Source organism: Pipistrellus kuhlii, unplaced genomic scaffold, assembly GCF_014108245.1.
Source record: "Pipistrellus kuhlii isolate mPipKuh1 unplaced genomic scaffold, mPipKuh1.p scaffold_m20_p_31, whole genome shotgun sequence".
Lineage (NCBI taxonomy): Eukaryota > Metazoa > Chordata > Mammalia > Chiroptera > Vespertilionidae > Pipistrellus > Pipistrellus kuhlii.
In genome coordinates, this window is record NW_023425531.1 from 5,998,270 (window position 1) to 6,017,126 (window position 18,857).

The 18,857-nt window shown below is 43.1% G+C and overlaps 1 protein-coding gene and 1 non-coding gene across 6 annotated transcripts in view; both read left to right on the forward strand.

The window, feature by feature from the left end:
* Positions 1 to 301: 301 nt before the first annotated feature.
* The window catches only part of RAB11FIP3 (RAB11 family interacting protein 3), a 91,298-nt gene continuing 72,742 nt past the window's right edge, over positions 302 to 18,857 (forward strand). For 4 of the 5 annotated variants that reach the window (XM_036460133.2, XM_045570310.1, XM_036460136.2 and 1 more), the window contains exon 1: positions 302 to 940. In XM_036460133.2, the coding sequence (XP_036316026.1) occupies positions 302 to 940 (639 nt within the window). The remainder of the gene's footprint in view (positions 941 to 18,857) is intronic. The other variant, XM_036460134.2, reaches the window with a different exon arrangement.
* On the forward strand, positions 7,317 to 7,419 carry LOC118731677. Its single transcript, XR_004991935.1, has one exon. It is a non-coding gene; the product is annotated as a U6 spliceosomal RNA (small nuclear RNA).

The following is an 18,857-nucleotide window of genomic DNA, read 5'->3' on the forward strand; positions in this document are numbered from 1 at the left end:
GCCCCTCGGCCTCACACCGCCCCGGCCCTCCTCCGCGCCCTCCCCGCGCCCGCCGCCATGGGCCGTCATCCGCCGCGCCTCGGGGCCGAGGGCAGCTGAAGCGCGGCGCCAAGATGGGCGAGGGCGGAGCAGGGCCCGAGCGCCAGCCGGAGCAGCCCGGGAGCCCCGCGCGCGCACGCCCGCGCCGCCGCCGCGGGGATGCCCGCGCCCGCCGCCGCGCCCTGAGCGCCTTTGTCTGCCGCCCGCGCCGCCCGCCTCACTCCTGGTCTCGAGGGCCCGCGCCGCGGCCCGGGTCGCGTCCATGAAGATGGAGCCGGGCCGGTCGGCCTCCCCAACGGGCGGCCCGGGCCCCGACCCGGAGCCCGGCGGACCCGACTGGCAGGGGGCCGCCCCTACGCCCGCCGACCCCGCCCCGCGCCCTGGGCCGGGCCCGCAGGACCCTGCCGGCTTGAGCGCCGATGGGGCTCCGGGGGCCTCCTACCTGCTGCCGAGTCAGGCCGACGACCCCGACCCCGACCCCGATCTCGACCCCGATCCCGATCCCGATCCCGACCCCGACCCCGATCGGCAGCTGACCGGACTCGGCCCGCTTTTTTTCTGGACTGAAGAGTCAGAGGATTATGGCTCCCAAAGTTGTCCGGAGAGCGCGTCTCCCCGCGCGCAGGATTTCGGCGACAGCCGCCGCGGGAGGGGCGAGGTCGGCTTCTTCCCTCCTTCGCCCTCGCCCACGGCGAGCGAGTTGGCGCTGGAGGTGGGTCCCGTGGACACGCACCTGCCGTCGGACGGAAGCCAGAGCCGCTCACCAGCGAGCGAGCCTGCGGGGTGTGCGGAGGACGGCCCCCGCCTCCGAACCGTGTTCGATGCCCTGGACGGGGATGGGGACGGCTTCGTCCGCGTGGAGGACTTCGTCCAGTTCGCCACCGTCTACGGGGCTGAGCAGGTAAACTCGGCGGGCGTCTGGGCCCGCAGCGTGGGAGCCTGGTTCCCGGCGCCGCCTTCGGGCCGACGTGGTCCTCTGTGGTCGGGAAATGCACGGTTAGGACCAATGGTCCCGCAAGTTCTTTTTTTGGTTGAATTTTATTAAAGCTTCTTTTCCTCCTTTAAAGAGGTTCTATTCTAGGGAGTCGGATTCTTTCACTGCACCTCCCTTCTACCTTACCCCCCCCTCCCCCCCTCCCTGCTGTGCCAAGGGAGCTGGATCTTTCCTAAAGCCAGGGGAGGTAGGTCCTGGCCCAGCTGCCTGATGGACGTGCCCCCCTGAATGAAGAAGTGCCTGGCGGTTCCTCCCCCTGAGGGCCCAGGTCTGGCTTGGCTGAAGTACTAATTCATTCCTTCAGATCTCAAAGGCCAGGCTGTGCTTGGCTACTTAAGATCACGCGAATAGACACCGTTTTGGCATTATGTTCTACAAAGACTCATCTTTTATTGTTTGGGAGACAGTGCACACTTTTTTTTATGTATTGGTTTTAGAGAAGAAGGGAGAGAGAGGAGAACATCAACTTAATGTTTTTCCACTTATTTATGCATTCATTGGTTGATGCTTGTCTGTGCCTAGACCTGGGATGGAACTCATAACTTTGGTGTATTATAGGGAGGATGCTCTGACCAACTGAACGATCCCTCCCGGTCTGGTGAATGCAGACTTGAGCAGCCTCCACTTCGAAGGGGATGTGAGGTGCACAGACAGGCAGCAGTGGGCATGCACGGTGCAGGGTGGCACAGCAGCCTCCCAGGGCTGCAGCCGCCCCGGGAGAGCAGTCCTTTCCCTCCGTCTCAGCACTCCTGGAAGTTCCAGGTGACAGCAGCGCGGCTGTGTGTGTTCTGGTAAGAATAGCTCGGTAGACAGCAAATAGGTTGCTGGTGTGCACTTTTGCATATTTCACTTAGTAGTAAGAAATCCCTAAAATGCTGATCTTCTAGTTTTTGCATTTTATTGCCTTCTCAACACATGCAGACATTTGTTAAGTGGGCGTTCAAGTGTATATGCATGTTTAAGCCAAGAGATCTTTAAGAAAAGAGGTGAAATTGACATTCTAATGTTTAGGGTATCAGGCATAACATAAGAACCTTTATGGCCCTGGCTGGGTAGCTCAGTTGATTGGAGCATGGTCCCCATGCGCCAAGGTTGTGAGGTTTGATTTGGTCAGGGCGCAACCAATGAATCCATGAATAAGTGGAACTGCAGGTTGATGTTTCCCTCCCTCCGTCCCTCCTTCTCTTCATCCCTCCATCTCTTATTTTAAAAATCAATCAAAAAATAAAATTTTAAAAAGAAAGAAATTTGAAAAAAGGAGCCTTGATAAGGGGGTCCATGCTCCCCCATCTCCCCAGCCCCCCATTTGTCCCTTGAGCCCAGGAAGATGTGCATGCTTCTGTGGGCATCAGTGTACTGCTTTTGTTTAGCTCTCAGTTGGAAGATGTTGCTCAGATGGGTCTCCTACGTGCTAGTCTAATGGGCAGAGAGATATATGGTATAACTTCCGGTATAGTTAGCAGGGATTGTGATTGCTGGTCCAAGCTCTTTTGATACTTTTCCTTCTTGCCCCGGGGTCAGAAAGCACCTTGGGCATCCTCCTTGGTTGTGTTTTGCTAGTGTGATGTGTCTTCTCTCCAAGCACACCTTTTCTCATTAAACCAAAGATGTTTAAAAAAATACCACATTCGTTCGTTCTTTCTTTTTTTCTTTTCACCATAACCTGACTTTGATAAAGTACTTTACAGCTTATATCAGGCTCATTTGTGTTTTCGCTAGATCATCACCACCTTTCTCTGAAGTGGCAATAGGCTTCATTTCACTTTGCAGGTAAGAAACAGAAGCCCAGAAAGTTTAAGTAACTCTCAACACCCCACAAAGGAAATTGTCAGTGCTAGAGCAAGAACGAGGTCTTTTGACCTGTAATTTTTAGATAGCTCTCAACTTCTTAGATTTGGTATCTCAAAATATTCCCATGAAGTTTCATCTTACTGACTTAATAAAATCCTTTTCATTTGAGAAACACCTTTTGTTGTGTGGTGACTGTCCTTATTGATCCCTCTGGGAAAAACTTTGGGTTGTTATTTGGGGCTGAGCTTTCTTGTAATCACAAAGGAGAAATGAGTCAAAATTCTTTGCTCTGATAAGTCCTGGTGGAATTTTAAATTTGGTGGCAGGGCTTGGGTTTTGTGGGGTGGACAAGTGTAAGGAGGCCTGTGGCATTGCCCCTTCTGCCTGCTCCGCCAGACTGCTCAGGAGGAAGCAGTGTTAGGCTTGATCTAAGTACCTGGACTTGAGTGAGCTCCCTGGGATGGTGGAGGAGCAGATGAATTCACAGTGCAATGAAAGGCTGACTTGTCTGTGTATGTAAGTTTTGCTGTCCTTTACTATGATTTTAGACTTGCTTTTCCCAAGTCCCTTATCAGAATACATTATAGAGGAGCAAAGAGAAGAAATATTTTCTGATAGTGAAGTAGTTTAGAGAAAAGTGAAGAATTCTACCTCATGATGAATATTTTTAAACTTTTAAATGAAAAGTCTTGAACATACTCATAAGTAGTCTAGTGACCTCCTCCCTACCCCCATCTCTCTGCTCCCTAGCCATTGCTCAGTTTCAGCAGTCGTGCTTTATCTGTAAACTCCCCATCCCTGAATTATTATTTAAAAATTTTTAAAAATATGTTTTTATTGATTTCAGAGAGAAGGGGGAGAGGGAGAGAGAGATAGAAACATCAGTGATGAGAGAATTATTGATCGGCTGCCTCCTACATGCCCTCCCCACTGAGGATCGAGCCTGCAACCTGGGCATATGCCCTGGCCGGGAATTGAACTGTGACCTCCTGGTTCATAGACCAGTGCTAAACTGGCTGGTCATCCCTGGATTATTATTTTGATGCACATATGTGACATATTATAATATTTCACCCATAAATATTTCAGTATATATTTCTAAAAGATAAGAATTCATTTGAAAACATTCATGATTTTTTTTGAAAACCCTAGAAACTGTTTAGATAAATTGGATAACAGCAATACAACCATAAATTTTGTACTTTCCACCTTGAGATTTCAAAATATTGAGTGCAAGAAACTCTTAGAATGGTCACATTACTGTCCTCTATGATAACAAATAGATTATCTTGGTTATTTCAAAATTTTCAAAGATATTATGTTCAGTATCTTTTAAGGAATCTGTTTATGAAGAAAACATTTTAAATTATTTAAGTGCTATAGCTGAAGTTTTAATATAAGCAGCTCCCATTTATAATACAGATGGCCTTTGTGTGCCTCTTCAGCAATGTCATGGTGTGTTTGGATCTCATTACATCATCTGGTGATAGATCAGGTGTGGTGTAATATAACAGTGTTGGCAGGAGTCAGCAGAGAAAAGGAGAAAGGTCTACAGTGGAGCTTTCTAGGTGAAGCAGGACTCAGATGCACCCAGGCACTAGTTGTGAACTTGGAATAGGTTTTTTAAAAAATATGTTTTTATTGGTTTCAGAAAGGAAGAGAGAGGGAAAGAGAGATAGAAACATCAAGAATGAGAGTGAATCATTGATCAGCTGCTTCCTGCACGCCCCATACTGAAGATCAAGCCCACAACACATGGGCATATGTCCTTGACTGGAATCGAACCTGGGACCCTTCAGTCCGCAGGCTGGCGCTCTATCCATTAAGCCAAACCGGTTTTGGCTGGAATAGTTTTTTTTTTAAACAAGCTTGACCACATCTCATCAATACAATTCATACTGAGAGTTCTGATACTTTTATAGTCATCAGTAACTCATTGTAAAGCAGAAATTATAGAATAAATTCTAAGAGTATTGTGGAAAGGATTGGCTTTATTTTTCAAAAGAATTACTTATAGGGATTATCTTCACATTGTATGAATGCCCTAACTTAAACATTTACGTTTTGATAGACACTGATCCTTTTCAGAGAACCCTATATATCGAAGCACAGAATGAAAGCCCTTCAGTAACATTGTAGGCTTTGTCTGTCCTCTTCAGGGCAGTACTTTGCATAAGTAGGCTGCTAGGGAGTGTTGATACTCAGGTCTCCCTGCTTTTCATTCCTGTTCCTCTGCTGGTAGGAGTTGGAAGTCCCTAGGAACATTTGGCTGCACCTTTTGTTTATTTTGGCTGCACCTTTTTGTTGCTTCAGTGTCCTTTCTAGTTTCTACTCTAGCCTTGAATTTAAGTGTGTGTGAGTGTGACTGTGCGTAAGAGAATGAGTGCTTGTGTAAGCAGGTCATGTGGGGGCTGATGTGTGTGAGAGAATGAACCTAGCATGTGAGAGTAGGTGCATGTGGGAGCTTCTGTTTTTTTTGTGTGTGTGTATGTGTTTGTATGTGTACCTCTTGGTCTGTATGTCAGGTGAATTGGTAAAAGGTAATGATTTAAAAAAAAATACATATTTTCATTGATTTCAGAGAGGAAGGGAGAGGGAGAGAGAGATAGAAACATCAATGATGAGAGAGAAACATTAAGAATCATTGATCTGCTGCCTCCTGCACACCCCCTACTGAGGATCAAGACCACAACCTAGGCATATACCCCGACCTGGAATCAAATGATGACCTCCTGTTTCATAGGTTGAAGCACAACCATTGAGCCATGTGGGCTGGGGCCAGAAAATGTTTCTTTATGTGCTTGATCACAGGCAATTTTGTTAGTGTGTTAAAAATGTGATCTTCAGCCGAAACCGGTTTGGCTCAATGGATAGAGTGTCGGCTTGGGGACTGAAAGGTCCCGGGTTCGATTCCAGTCAAGGGCATGTACCTTGGTTGCGGGCATATCCCCAGTAGGGGGTGTGCAAGAGGCAGCTGATCGATAACTCTCTCATTGATGTTTCTAACTCTCTATCTCTCTCCCTTCCTCTCTGTACAAAATTAATAAAAAATACATTTAAAAAAATGTCATCTTCATATTATAAAAATAACATGTGTTTATTATTTTAATTTTTTTGATTGATTTAAAATATATATTTTATTGATTTTCATACAGAGAGGAAGGGAGAGAAATAGAGAGTTAGAAACATCGATGAGAGTCATTGATCAGCTGCCTCTTGCCCACCCCCTACTGGGGATATGCCCGCAGCCAAGGTACATGCCCTTGACCGGAATTGAACCTGGGACCCTTCAGTCCCCAAGCCGACGCTCTATCCATTGAGCCAAACTGGTCCCGGCCGATTGATTTTTTTTTAAGAGAGAGAAACATTTGTTTTCCCGCTTATTTATGCATTCATTGTTTGGCTCTTGTGTGTGTCCTGACTGGACATCGAACCTGCAACCATGGTGTATGCTCCAACCAACTGAGCTACTCAGCCAGGGTGCATGCTTATTATTAAAAAATCCTGGAAAATACAGAGTGATGTCCTATATACTAAAAGCCTAATATGCAAATTGTCCTCTCCCGAGGAGTTTGACCCCTTGCTATAATGTGTGCTGACCACCAGGGGGCAGTGTGGAACATGGTGGGCTTCGGTGGTGCTGGCAGCAGGTGGCAGTAGAAGCAATGCTGGTCCTGATGGATTGTAACAGTGTGACCACAGCAGGTGAGCCAGGACAAAGGCAGGTGTGAGCCAGGCCCAATTGCCCTGCAGATAGTGACCAGGCACTGAGGGAGAAAGGTCAAATAGCAATATTAAAATATTCTAATTATTTTCCTTTCAGTGTGCACGAATCCGTGCTTGGGGCTACTAGTAAAATATAAAACAAAAAATGACTAACAATCGCATTATCCTGAGAAAAATACCATTAGTATTTTAGTGCATTTCCTTCTGGATTTAAAAAAATATATATTTTACTGATTTTTTACAGAGAAGAAGAGAGAGGGATAGAGAGTTAGAAACATTGATGAGAGAGAAACATTGACCAGCTGCCTCCTGCATACCCCCTACTGGGGATGTGCCTGCAATCAAGGTACATGCCCTTGACCGGAATCGAACCTAGGACCTTTCAGTTCCCAGGCTGATGCTCTAGCCACTGAGCCAAACCGGTTTCGGCTTTTTTTTTTTTTTTTTTTAATATATTTTTATTGATTTTAGAGAGGGAGAGAAAGAAACATTGATGAGAAAAATCAACATGGATCGGCTGCCTCCAGCACACCCCTTGCTGGGGATTGAGCCCACAACCTAGGTATATGCCCTGACCAGGAATTGAACCAGTGACCTCTTGGTGCATGGATCAACTCTCAACCACTGAGTCATACCAGTGTGGTACTTCTGAACTTTTTTGTTAATACACACACACGACTGTGTATAAAGATACACAATTGGGATAATTGGTTAGAAAATTAAGTCTTTTCAATAGATGTTCATTGCTTAAAAAGATCAAAGTAATGTTCACATCAGGAGCACATGTACTAAAATTGGAAGGAAATAGAAGATTAGCATGGCCCCTGTGCAAGGATGACATTCAAATTTGTAAAGTGTTTCATATTTAAAAATAAATTAAAAGATGAAATTAAATACCATAAGCAATATCAGAAAAATAAGTATCACTATAATTCCATCTAGAAAGATAGTTACTTAAGTATTTAGTATATAATAAATGAAAATATGTATAATAAATGCTTCATTGTACAAAAATTGTATAATTTCAATATCTGTTACTTTGGACCTGCTTTTTGACCAATTTTTTAAAATTGAAGATCTCGTCAAACCGGTTAGGCAAGTGCCTGTAATTCTTGAAGGTTGGCTTCCAGTTGGTCATTGTCGTCAATATCTAATAAGTAACTTTAAGTAATTCGTGGAGGAATTACTTAAAGTTACACTTACCCTATAATTTAAAAAGTTCCTGAGACTAGTGGATTAGGATAAAGGGATTCCTTATCATGGTTAGTAAAGAAAATACATTTTTTCAGTAGGTACAATTTTATTTTGCTGTCCAAATATTACATGCTTGTTTTAACTAGTTGTAACTAGAGTTACAACTGTATTCTTGTGTTTTTTATTTTTAAAACCAGAGCTAATATTTATTTTAAAAATATATTTTATTGATTTTTTTACAGAGAGGAAGGGAGAGGAATAGAGGGAAACATCGATGAGAGAGAAACATCAATCAGCTGCCTCCTGTGCACTCCCTACTGGGTATGTGCCTGCTACCAAGATACATGTCCTTGACTGGAATCGAACCTGGGACCTTTCAGTCTGCAAGCTGACACTCTATCCACTGAGCCAAACCGGTTTCGGCTATTTCTAAAACTTTTAGCTATTTTATTGAAATCTTAGTTATTTTTCTAAAGACCCATGTGTTCAGAAGGATTTAAGCTTGTTAAATGATCTATTGTATTGTACTTTTACTTTCGTTGGATACTTTTATAAACTTTTATTATAGTGTTAGAGCCTTCTGTGTTCACACATAAGTAGACTTGCTGTAGTCAAAAGTGAGCTTGCTGGTTTTTATCTCTGTTTTGAGCTAGGGCTCCATGGCATTGGGAGGTTTTCAGTGTTAGAGGGTTTTGTGATTGTTTCTCATTTAACATAATTGATTCTGTGTTTCTTTAAGCAAGTTTAATCAATTTAAAGCCTAAAACTCAGGTTATGAATGAAGTGGTACCTGTTGGCTAAGACTGTTGGCTAGGTGTTTATCTGCTTTGACAAGAGGAATTGTTCAGGATTTTAAAGACCTTCATTGCTGTATGTAAATCATTGGACACTAAACAGAACATTTTACTGTCTCTAGTAATCCAGAGATATTCCAAGGGCTTTTTGTTGTTGTTGTTGTTAGATTAAGGTACCTGCCAGTGAACTGATAAATTATATTTTAAAAAGTTAAATAGTAATTTAATCTTTATTAATAGATTGCTTGAGCCTCAATAAAAATAGGTAAAAATCCACATCGATTAGAAAAATGAGAATTTCCTCTGAAAGCCTATTGAAGTGCCCTTTAAAAACTGCAGCCAGTGAGAACATTTTTCTATTGAAATGCAGATGAGGGATGGCTAGACAGCTGTGAACTGTGGAGAGATCTAAGCAGAGGGTGGCTAGGTTCCTGGTTCTGCTTCAGAGCACTGTTAACCTTTATGGGTTTTGTGTACAGTCTGATTCCTGGTCTTCCTGCGTATATCAGTGAAGGCACCTCAGAGCTTCGTCTAGAAGATTCAGGAGGGCATAGCAAGCTTGACCAGTGTGTTCTTAGGTAAGATTTTTTAAAACATGAGTCACAGATGAAAGACTGATACAAAAACTCTTAAAGGTCAAAGGGAAAAGAGACCTAAATCTGATAGGAGAATGGAAAAAGATATGAAGACATTCCACAGAAAAAGATACACAAATAGCTCTTAGACATACAAAACAACAACAAAACAAAAATGTAACTTCAGAACCAGCTCTCACAGGTTCTATCCTGTCTCCAACAAGACCCAGAACCAAAGTTTAAGCCTTGGATACACCACTTATGAGCAGCACTTGTGAACCCTTACCTGCTCCTCCCCACAGAACCAAAGGACTAGAATCTGGCCAGAACTTGAATCCCTTCAGAGAAGGGTCCATTGTCCAGGAAGATCTGATGCTTAAAATCCCATCCTGAATCTTGGATTGAAGAAGATCGATTTGAACCTTGCCTCCTGTTTCTTTACCAGTCAACTCACAAATAAATAAAGCCTTTTCTTTTCTTAAAAGCTGGTGCCATAGTATTTATTGGCTTCTACCATGTTTCCCCGAAAATAAGACATCCTCTGAAAATAAGACCTAGCGCATGGAAAGATAAGACATCCCCTGAAAATAAGACCTAGCGCAACTTTGGGAGAAAAAATTAATATAAGACACTGTCTTATTTTCGGGGAAACGGTATGTGCATCAGGCAGTGAACCCTTGCTTGGTAACAAAGATGCTCAGTTACACATGATAAGAGAAACACAGACTAAAATCACCGAGACAGCATTTCTCGTTTACTTTGGCAAAGCATGAATACATTCAGTTGTGAGGCTCTTGGGAAATAGGCACACTCTCATATTGCTGGTGAGAGTACAAAATGGTACAATCTTCACTGAGGGGAATTTAGTATCTGTATATGCATTTTTCCTTTGACCTAACAGGCCCACTTCTAGGATGTAGCTTTATTTATAAATATAAATCGCAGGTGCACAGAGTTATTCATGGCAGTTTCATCTATGATATAAAATATGGAAATAACCCAATAGCCATCAGGATTAGTGAAGTACATCCACACAACAGAGGACTGTGCAGCTGCAAAAATAAAAGAGCAAGATTCCTATGAACCGGTAGGGAGTGATTTCTAAGATATATTGAGGAGGGGGAGGACAGATTAATAACATGTGGTAAGAAAGAATAGGTATTGTATGGTTCATCTTAGGGTAGGGGTGTCGAACTCAATCAGAGAAGGGGCCAAAATCTAAAATTCAGCCTAAATCGCGGGCCGAATGGTTTACTGAACAGTCATAAACTGTCATTGTGATGGAAACGCAGCGGAGTGCAGTGATGACAGCGCGGTGCGGGCCACATTGCAAGGCCTGGCAGGACGGATTTGGCCCGCGGGCCTTGTGTTTGACACATGTGATAGAGGAAGAGGAATTCGCAGGTAGAATAAGAAACCAGTCCCCAGACTAGCCTCTATCTCCTTGCCCTTATCCTCCTGATCATGTAGTAGTTATAATCTTCAACCCATCTGAGGTTTCCATACTCATGCTCCAGGGCAGGACTGGGCCAGCAGGATCTGACTGTTAAAAAAAAAAAAAGAAAGAAAGAAAAGAAAGAAAAAGCATGTGAAATAGGAAAGAAGGGGAGCCCTACCTGGTTTGGCTCAGTGGATAGAGCATTGGCCTATGGACTGAAGGGTCCTGGGTCCAGTTCTAGTCAAGGGCACATGCCCTGGTTGTGGGCTCGATCCCCAGTAGGGGGTGTGCAGGACGCAGCCGATAAATGATTCTCATCATAGGTATTTCTCTCTCTCTCTCCCTCTGCCTTCCTCTCTGAAATCAACTTAAATATATTAAAAAGAAAGAAAAAGGGAAATAAGAATATGCATATATTTGTTCCTACAAAAAAAGACACAGGAAGGATAGACTAGAAACTAATTGTAAATAACTTACTCAGGCAGGTGGGGCAAAGGTATAATTGATATGGGTGAGAGACAAACTTACCTGAGAATGCATTTAAAAAAAAAATCTTTATATTGATTTTTTAAAGAGAGAAGAAGAGAGAGACATATCAATGCATATTGATGTGAGAGAAACATCGACCACCCCCTGAATTGTCCCAACGGGGGATCAGACCCCAACCTAGATATGCGCCCTGACCGGGAATTGAACCTACAACCTTTTGCTAATGAACAATTCTCTAAGTAACTGAGCCATCCGGCCAGGCTGAGTATGCCTTTTTATATAATTTTGACTTTGAACCATGCAAATATTCTAAATACTCAAAAAATACAATTAAAGCAATAATAATGGGGGGGGGGAACCCCTAAAATTTAGTTCAAATATAATTCAAGTCACATGAATACAGAGCTCTGTATACCTTTAGTGGAATATGTTCAAAAGAAAAAAAGAACTACAAAGTAGGTTTGTTGTTGATAGATCAGCAGTAGTAATTTTGAAATTACTTTGGTTATATTTTGGGATAGTGCCATTGAGAAATATACTGATTAGTGTTGGGAACCACAGTTCTCTGGGAGAAGGGAGATAAAAATATGGTATGAAAAATGTGGGGAAGAACCTTGTCATCTTGGGATTTAAATTAGAGGTATCAGTGTGAATACCTGTTCAAAAAAAAATTCCTAGCTCTGCCTTCTGAGAGGGTGTGGGGGCAATGACATCCTAATAACAATGAGTACCCCTTGCCCCCAGATCTTGGTTGCCAAATATCATTTCCCACTAAAAGAAACAAAGATCCTTGGAGAAATAGTCCAGATTTTGGGCAGACTAAATTCAATGTGAACCTGATTTATTTTGTACCAGAAAGCAAGGAAGTGTTCAAAAATTGATGGAGACATGTTGAAACAAAAGCAACTCAAATGGGTTCTCACTGGGTAAATCTGGGACATTTTTGAGCACCAAAAAAAGAGTAATGATATTATGATAAAGGATACATTGAATTTAAAGTTCACAGCACATAGTAAAAATCAGTCCCAGCCGAAACCGGTTTGGCTCAGTGGAGCGTCGGTCTGCAGACTGAAAGGTCCCAAGTTTGATTCCCATCAAGGGCATGTACCTTGGTTGTGGGCACATCCCCAGTGGGGAATGTGCAGGAGGCAGCTGATCGATGATTCTCTCTCATCGACGTTTCTAACACTATCCCTTTCTCTTTCTCTCTGTAAAAAATTAATAAAATAGATATTTTTAAAAATCAGTCGCAGTGATACTCCAAAGGGTGTATTGGGCTCCTTATAGACTAATGCCAGTTAAAGTAGAATGAGTGAAAGATTTAGAGAATTAGCATTTTGCAACCACCAAGGTAATAATTGAATCAGGCAACAATCGTCAATGGTTGGCAAGAAACATTGTGTAAACATTTGTGAGGGATTGGGGTGGCGAACAGGATACTCACACAGTCTACAGTATCATTCTACAGATGATTGATTTCAAAAGGAAAAAGATATCTCTATATTGGACAAACCTGGTAGACTCTATCTTGACCAGGTGATCAAATTCAGACTCCCCAATAACAGATTATGTGTCTCTGGATGGGATGCAAAACATGTTTAACTGAGTCACATAAGCAGAAAAATATCAGATAAACTCAGACTGTAGGCATTCTACACAGCAGCAGCCTGAATTCTTCAAAATGTCACTGTCATAAAAAGGATTGGGACACTTCTCGATTGAAGACGCCCAAAGAATTGTAACAACTAATTCCTGGCCTTTGATTGGATTCTGGATTAAAAGAAAATAAAACCGCTCTTTTCGCCATGTTTCCGTGCTTGCATATGGTGCTCGTGGATGTCCTGGCCGATGCTCTCAAGAGTGTCAACAAAGCCAAAAGGAGGCAAACACTAGGTTCTTATTAGGCCATGCTCCAAGGTCATATCTGTAATGATGTTTCTCACTGTAATGATGAAGCCTGGTTACATTGGCGAATTTGAAAATTTTGATGACCACAGAGCTGGGGAAATTGTGAACCTCACAGGCAGGTTAGGCAAGTGTGGAATTATCAGCCTCAGATTTGATATGCAACTCAAAAATATAGAAAAATGGCCTTAACTGATTTGGCTCAGTGAATAGAGCATTGACCTGCAGACTGCAGGGTCCTGGATCGATTCTGGTCAAGGGCACGTGCCCAGGTTGTGGGCTCAATCCCCAGAAGGGTACATGCAGGAGGCAACCAGTCAATGATTCTCTCATCATTGATATTTCTTTCTTTCTCCCTCTCTGAAGTCAATTAAAAAATATATATGTATGTATAAAAAAATGGCAGAACCATCTGCTTCTGCCCCATCAGTTTGGTTTCGTTGTACTGACAACCTTTGAGGGCATCATGGACCATGAAAAAGGTAGATGAAAATACAGAAGGAAAATCCTGGGATTCTTTTTCTAGAGATGTAATATGTATGTAAATAATACATACATGGCAAATAAAATGCCTCAATAGACAAGAAAAGAAAACAAAGCAAAACTGTAACTTAAAAACACTAAAAATAAATCATTACATGTTAACATTAATGACATTTTTATGCAAAATAACTTCTAAAATAGTGAGATGAGTGGGATTGTTGTACATTTTTGCAAATCTCTTAAATGTCTGGTTTAATTGAAGAGAGCTGGATTCTTTTTTTTTTCTTTTACAATTTTTTATTAAATTATCTGTGTACATATTTTAACATTGCCCCCCCCTTCATACATACCCTCCCTCCCCAGAGTTTTGTGTCCATTGGTTGTATTTATATGCATGTATACAAGTCCTTCGGTTGATCTTTTATTTCCCCCAGATCTCCCTCCCCTCCCCGCTGTAATTTGACAGTCTGCTTGTTGCTTTACTGTCTCTATATCTATCTTTTGGTTCATCAGTTTATAATGTTCTTTATTATCCATAAATGAGTGAGGTCATGTGGTATTTCTCTTTCATTGACTGGCTTATTTCACTCAGCATGATGTTCTCCAATTCCATCCAGGTTGCTGCAAATGATGAGAATTCCTTTTTTATGGCAGCATAGTATTCCATTGTGTAGATGTACCATAGTTTTTGGATCCAATCATCTGCTGACGGGCACCTAGGCTGTTTCCAAATTCTAGCTATTGTAGATTGTGCTGCTATGAACATAGGGGTGCATATATCCTTTCTGATTGGTGTTTCTAGTTTCTTGGGATATATTCCTAGGAGTGGGATTACTGGGTCAAATGGGAGTTCCATTTAAAGTTTTTGAGGAAACTCCACACTGTTCTCCACAGTGGTTGCACCAGTCTGCATTCCCACCAGCAGTGCATGAGGGTTCCTTTTTCTCCACAACCTTGCCAACACTTGTCGTTTATTGATTTGTTGATGTTGGCCATTCTGACAGGTGTGAGATGGTACCGCATTGTTGTTTTTATTTGCATCTCTCTGGATTCTTTTTTTGTTTTTTTTAAATAGGTGTTTTATTGATATTTTAGAGAGAGTGGAAGGGAGAGGGATGGAGAAATAGAAACATCACATCAATTGGCTGTCTCCTACACACCTCTTACTGGGGATCAAGCCCACAACCAGACATGTGCCCTGACTGGGAATTGAACCAGTGACATTTTGGTTCATGGGTCGATGCTTAATTACTGAGTCACACAGGCTGGGTGAGAGCTGGATTGTTTTATTTGCCTCTGCAAGCAATGTATCATGTAACCTCTGGAAAACTCCACTGTACATTTGTGGGCGAGTGAGATGAAAGAAAGGAAAGAATGTCTTAGCATGTTATGAAATTTGTTATGAACTTGGATACCACACTTCCCGGACACAGTCTCCCTCAGGATCTCCAGGCTGAGATAGACTATTTTACACCACTGCAGGAATCAAGTTGTCACCTGATCTCACACAATTAGATCTCCTTAAAACTGACTTCTGGGCCCTTCCCAGAGTGTCTGATTTATCTGGTTTGGGTGAGGCCTGCTAAGAAATGTGTTTCTACTTAGTTTCTGGTGACGCTGCTGTTGTTGGTCCCGGTATGTCACTCAGTTTTCCTAGAGAATTTTGAAAATGTTTGCATCTCTCCCCCACCCCCTGTCATATTTTATTTAACACTGTTCTTTCCCTCACTGTTGTATTTATTCTGACACATTAATTTCATAAATGTTTACTTAGGACCCACTCTGCTGGCTCGCAGAATGCCTCAGAGCTCCCTCTGCCCTCACTGCTCTCACCGTGGTAGGAAGTTACAGAGGAAAAGCCAGGACCCACCCTGGGAAAGCAGCACACCTTGGCCTTCTTTCTGATATATCTCAGCTACCCTCCTACCTCAGCTTGCTGCACTCTTTTTGGTATTTATTTTAATTTTGTATTTTGGTTTAATTTTAATTTTTGTCATGTGTATAATTTAAAAAATCAAGTAGTGCCGAAATCGGTTTATCTCAGTGGTAGAGCATCGGTCTGCAGACTGAAAGGTCCCCGGTTCGATTCCGGTCAAGGGCATGTAATTGGTTGCTGGCACATCCCCGGCAGGGGGTGTGCAAGAGGCAGTTGGTCGATGTTTCTCTCTCATCGACTTTTCTAGCTCTCTATCTCTCTCCCTTCCTCTCTGTAAAAAATCAATAAAATATATTTTTAAAAAAATCAAGTAGTGAGCTACATGTTATATAGCAAAGTAGTTACACTCTCCTTACTTCCCACTTCCAGACCGCTGGCTGTTTCCTTCTGGTATTCTTCCTTGCCCCTCAGTTTTAGGTAGTTGCTATGGAGTTTCTTTTGTAAAGGGTACACCCACATATTTCTCTCTGTCTCCTCCATTCTTTCAATACAGTTAATTCTAATCTTGCCTAAATAGACATTCTGTATTTATCTATTTTGACTGTAGATATCTTTCATACCTGTTAGTGTGCTATGATTACCTTTCCTTTCTAATGCAATCTTTGTTTTTTCCATACAACATTATGTTTTTATTTGCTTAGTTTTCTACAGATTAGCAAAAGTTCTTTCTAGCCTGTCTGCAGGAGTCATTGTTCAGTACACTCTCTTGGACTTCCATTGCTGTGCACTAGCTCCTTTTGTCACTCGGGCTCCTCTTTACCCCCATGGTCCTCTGGGCCCAGTGTCCTGCTTTGGGGGCATCCCTGGTTGTCTTTTCTGAGTTAGTCTTCTTGCCTAGGTTCCATGTCAGACACTCAACCCGGATTTTTTTTTTTTTTTTCCAGGTACAACACCGATATCTGTTCTACTTCTGTGCTTTGCTGGATTATCTGACATCCCCTCTCTGGGCCTTACATTTATGTGCTCTTTGCTCTGAGTTCCACTTGTCCATCTCTGTGCGTCTTCCAGAACATTGGGGCTGCAATTTTCTAGTGGACTTTCAGGAGGGAGGAAGAGAAACTCATGGGTTCACCCCATTTAACTGTTTTAAGCTCCTCTCCCTCCTCAACACCCCATACGTGGATCTGTCAGACTAGTTTAGGAATCTGCCTGTGCACTTTCCTCACTGCCCCCACCATAGTTGTGAGATACCATACACAAGACTTGTTAGTGTCTCAAAACGGGGTGGCAGTGCTGGAACTCAGATGCTGCTGCCCCTTTCTATTCCCCCCCAAATGTGATCTGCAGGAAATCTGAGTCAACAAATTATTTGGTTTAGCCTTTCTCTTCTTGCATTTTGTGTGTGAAAGTTTTCTTTCTTTTTTCTTTTTTCTTTTTTTACATTTTTTTATTAAATTATTATCTGTGTAGATATTTTAAGACTCCCTCCCCCTCATACATACCCTCCCTCCCCAGAGTTTTGTGTCCATTGGTTGTACTTATATGCATGTATACAAGTCCTTCGGTTGATCTATTATCTCCCCCAGATCTCCCTACCCTACCCGCTATAATTTGATAGTCTGCTTGTTGCTTTACTGTCTCTATATCTTATCTTTTGGTTCATCAGTTTATAATGTTCTTTATTATCCATAAATGAGTGAGGTCATGTGGTGTTTCTCTTTCATTGACTGGCTTATTTTGTGTGTGAAAGTTTTCAACTTAGTTTTTGTAAATCTGAGATGTTTCATTATGTTAATGTACTATGGTTGCTAGGCATTTATTTTGTCCAATTCTTCTCTAACAGGAGTAATGTCACTGTATCTCCAACCATGCTGGTCACTTTTCATGTACCTGACTTCTAGTAGGACCTAATTTTTGTGCTGGGAACTTTGAGGACACTGTCTTGGGCTTTGGAGTTGTAGACATTTTGAAGCTATTTAGCCAGCATTTCAGAGCTTTTCTGTGGCATCAGAGTAGGTAATAAAGGGAGGAGGCAGAAGTCTTTGGCTGAGCTTCTGGAAATACCTCATCTATCTCAGCAAGAGCTTCCTGTTACTGGCTCTAAAATCCAATCCCTGAAGCTGTAAACGGAGTAACTTCAGGCGACTCCTTCCCCTGCCCCGTCTGCAGGAGCCTGGCCCTGGGCGGTGCTCTTGCGGGTGCTTGAAATCCTGGGGAACTGAATGTCTGATGAGCCGCTGTAGGTGATGGTATTCTGGCCATTCTGTGTGTAGCTGAATGTCATGTTCTTTTGTATTAAGTTATGTAAGGGCTGTACTTCCATCTATAAAACGAATTTATATGTAACATTAAAGGAACCAAAAAGGTGTCCTTGGGGCTTTGGAATCAGACAGACCTTGGTTTTGTTTCTAGCTCAGCAAATGTGTGTGATGATGTTTATTAAGGTAGGATATAGAAGTGAGATTAACCCATTTCCTGTCCTTCCTCAAGATATTAAACACAGGGGATGCCAGCCATCCAGCAAAGCACTGTGTTTGTTTCTCTGTAGTAAGTAGAGCCGTCATGTCTCCTGGAATTGGAAGAGTGGCCTTGTGTAGTAGGTGTCCTGTGGGGCCCAGTGGCTCAGCCTCCCCAGTCACCTGAGCTGGGCACTCTAGGTGTGTCCCTGTGTGAGCTGTGTGCACAGTTTTGTAGTTGAGCTTTGATTGCTGTTAGTGTCTCTAGGAGGAGTTGATCTCCAGGCCAATCGGTTGTGAGGACCAGCTGGATCTACAGCAGGAGAGCTGCTGTGCAGGAGGTGACTCCCAGCTGTGAAGCAAGGCAGGCTGGTACTAGTGCTGGGTCTTGGACCTTTTATTGATAGGTTTGGAGCACACTGTCACCAGCTGCAGCTTGTTTGGGGGATTTTAGCAAGGTCTGAAGCCTGAGCCAGGACAAGCTGCTACAAACAGCTTGGGTAGGGCTGCAAATTGGATGGGGCGGGGTCTCAGCGAATCCCCAGGGCAGAGCCAACAGTGTGCTCCAGGCTGATTGAGACTCACCATGGCTGCCAGTCAGACCTGCTTCAGAGGAGGTCCCAGCACAGAAACAATGACCCTTGTGAGGGAGAAAGCCACCCTTAGTTTCTACTCTGCTGTCAGACAGTCCAGTTCCTGCTCATATGTGTCTGGGACCCCAGAGCCAAATGATGCTGGAGCTCAGAGATACCGAATTCTAGTTTGTGCACTGGCCCTTTAAACAGAACAGCAGGGGCTCCAGCAGCCTCCGTGTCTCTCAGCCACAATCTCTGCTGAATTTTACAACCTGTAGTTATGGGGACTTCTCTTCCCAGCTCTGGAATCCTGGGCTGGGGGGCTGGTGTGGAGCTGGGGCCCCTTGCTCCCCACGGGAAGCCTCCACAGAGACAATCTCCCCTTGGTTAAAAAAGCAGGGTGCACACACACACACACACACACACACACACACGTGGGTGTTGGACCAGCTCCTTCAGTCCCTCCTACCAGTCTCATGCTTTCTTCTTTACTTCTCTAGCTGTAGTACTTCCATTCAGCCA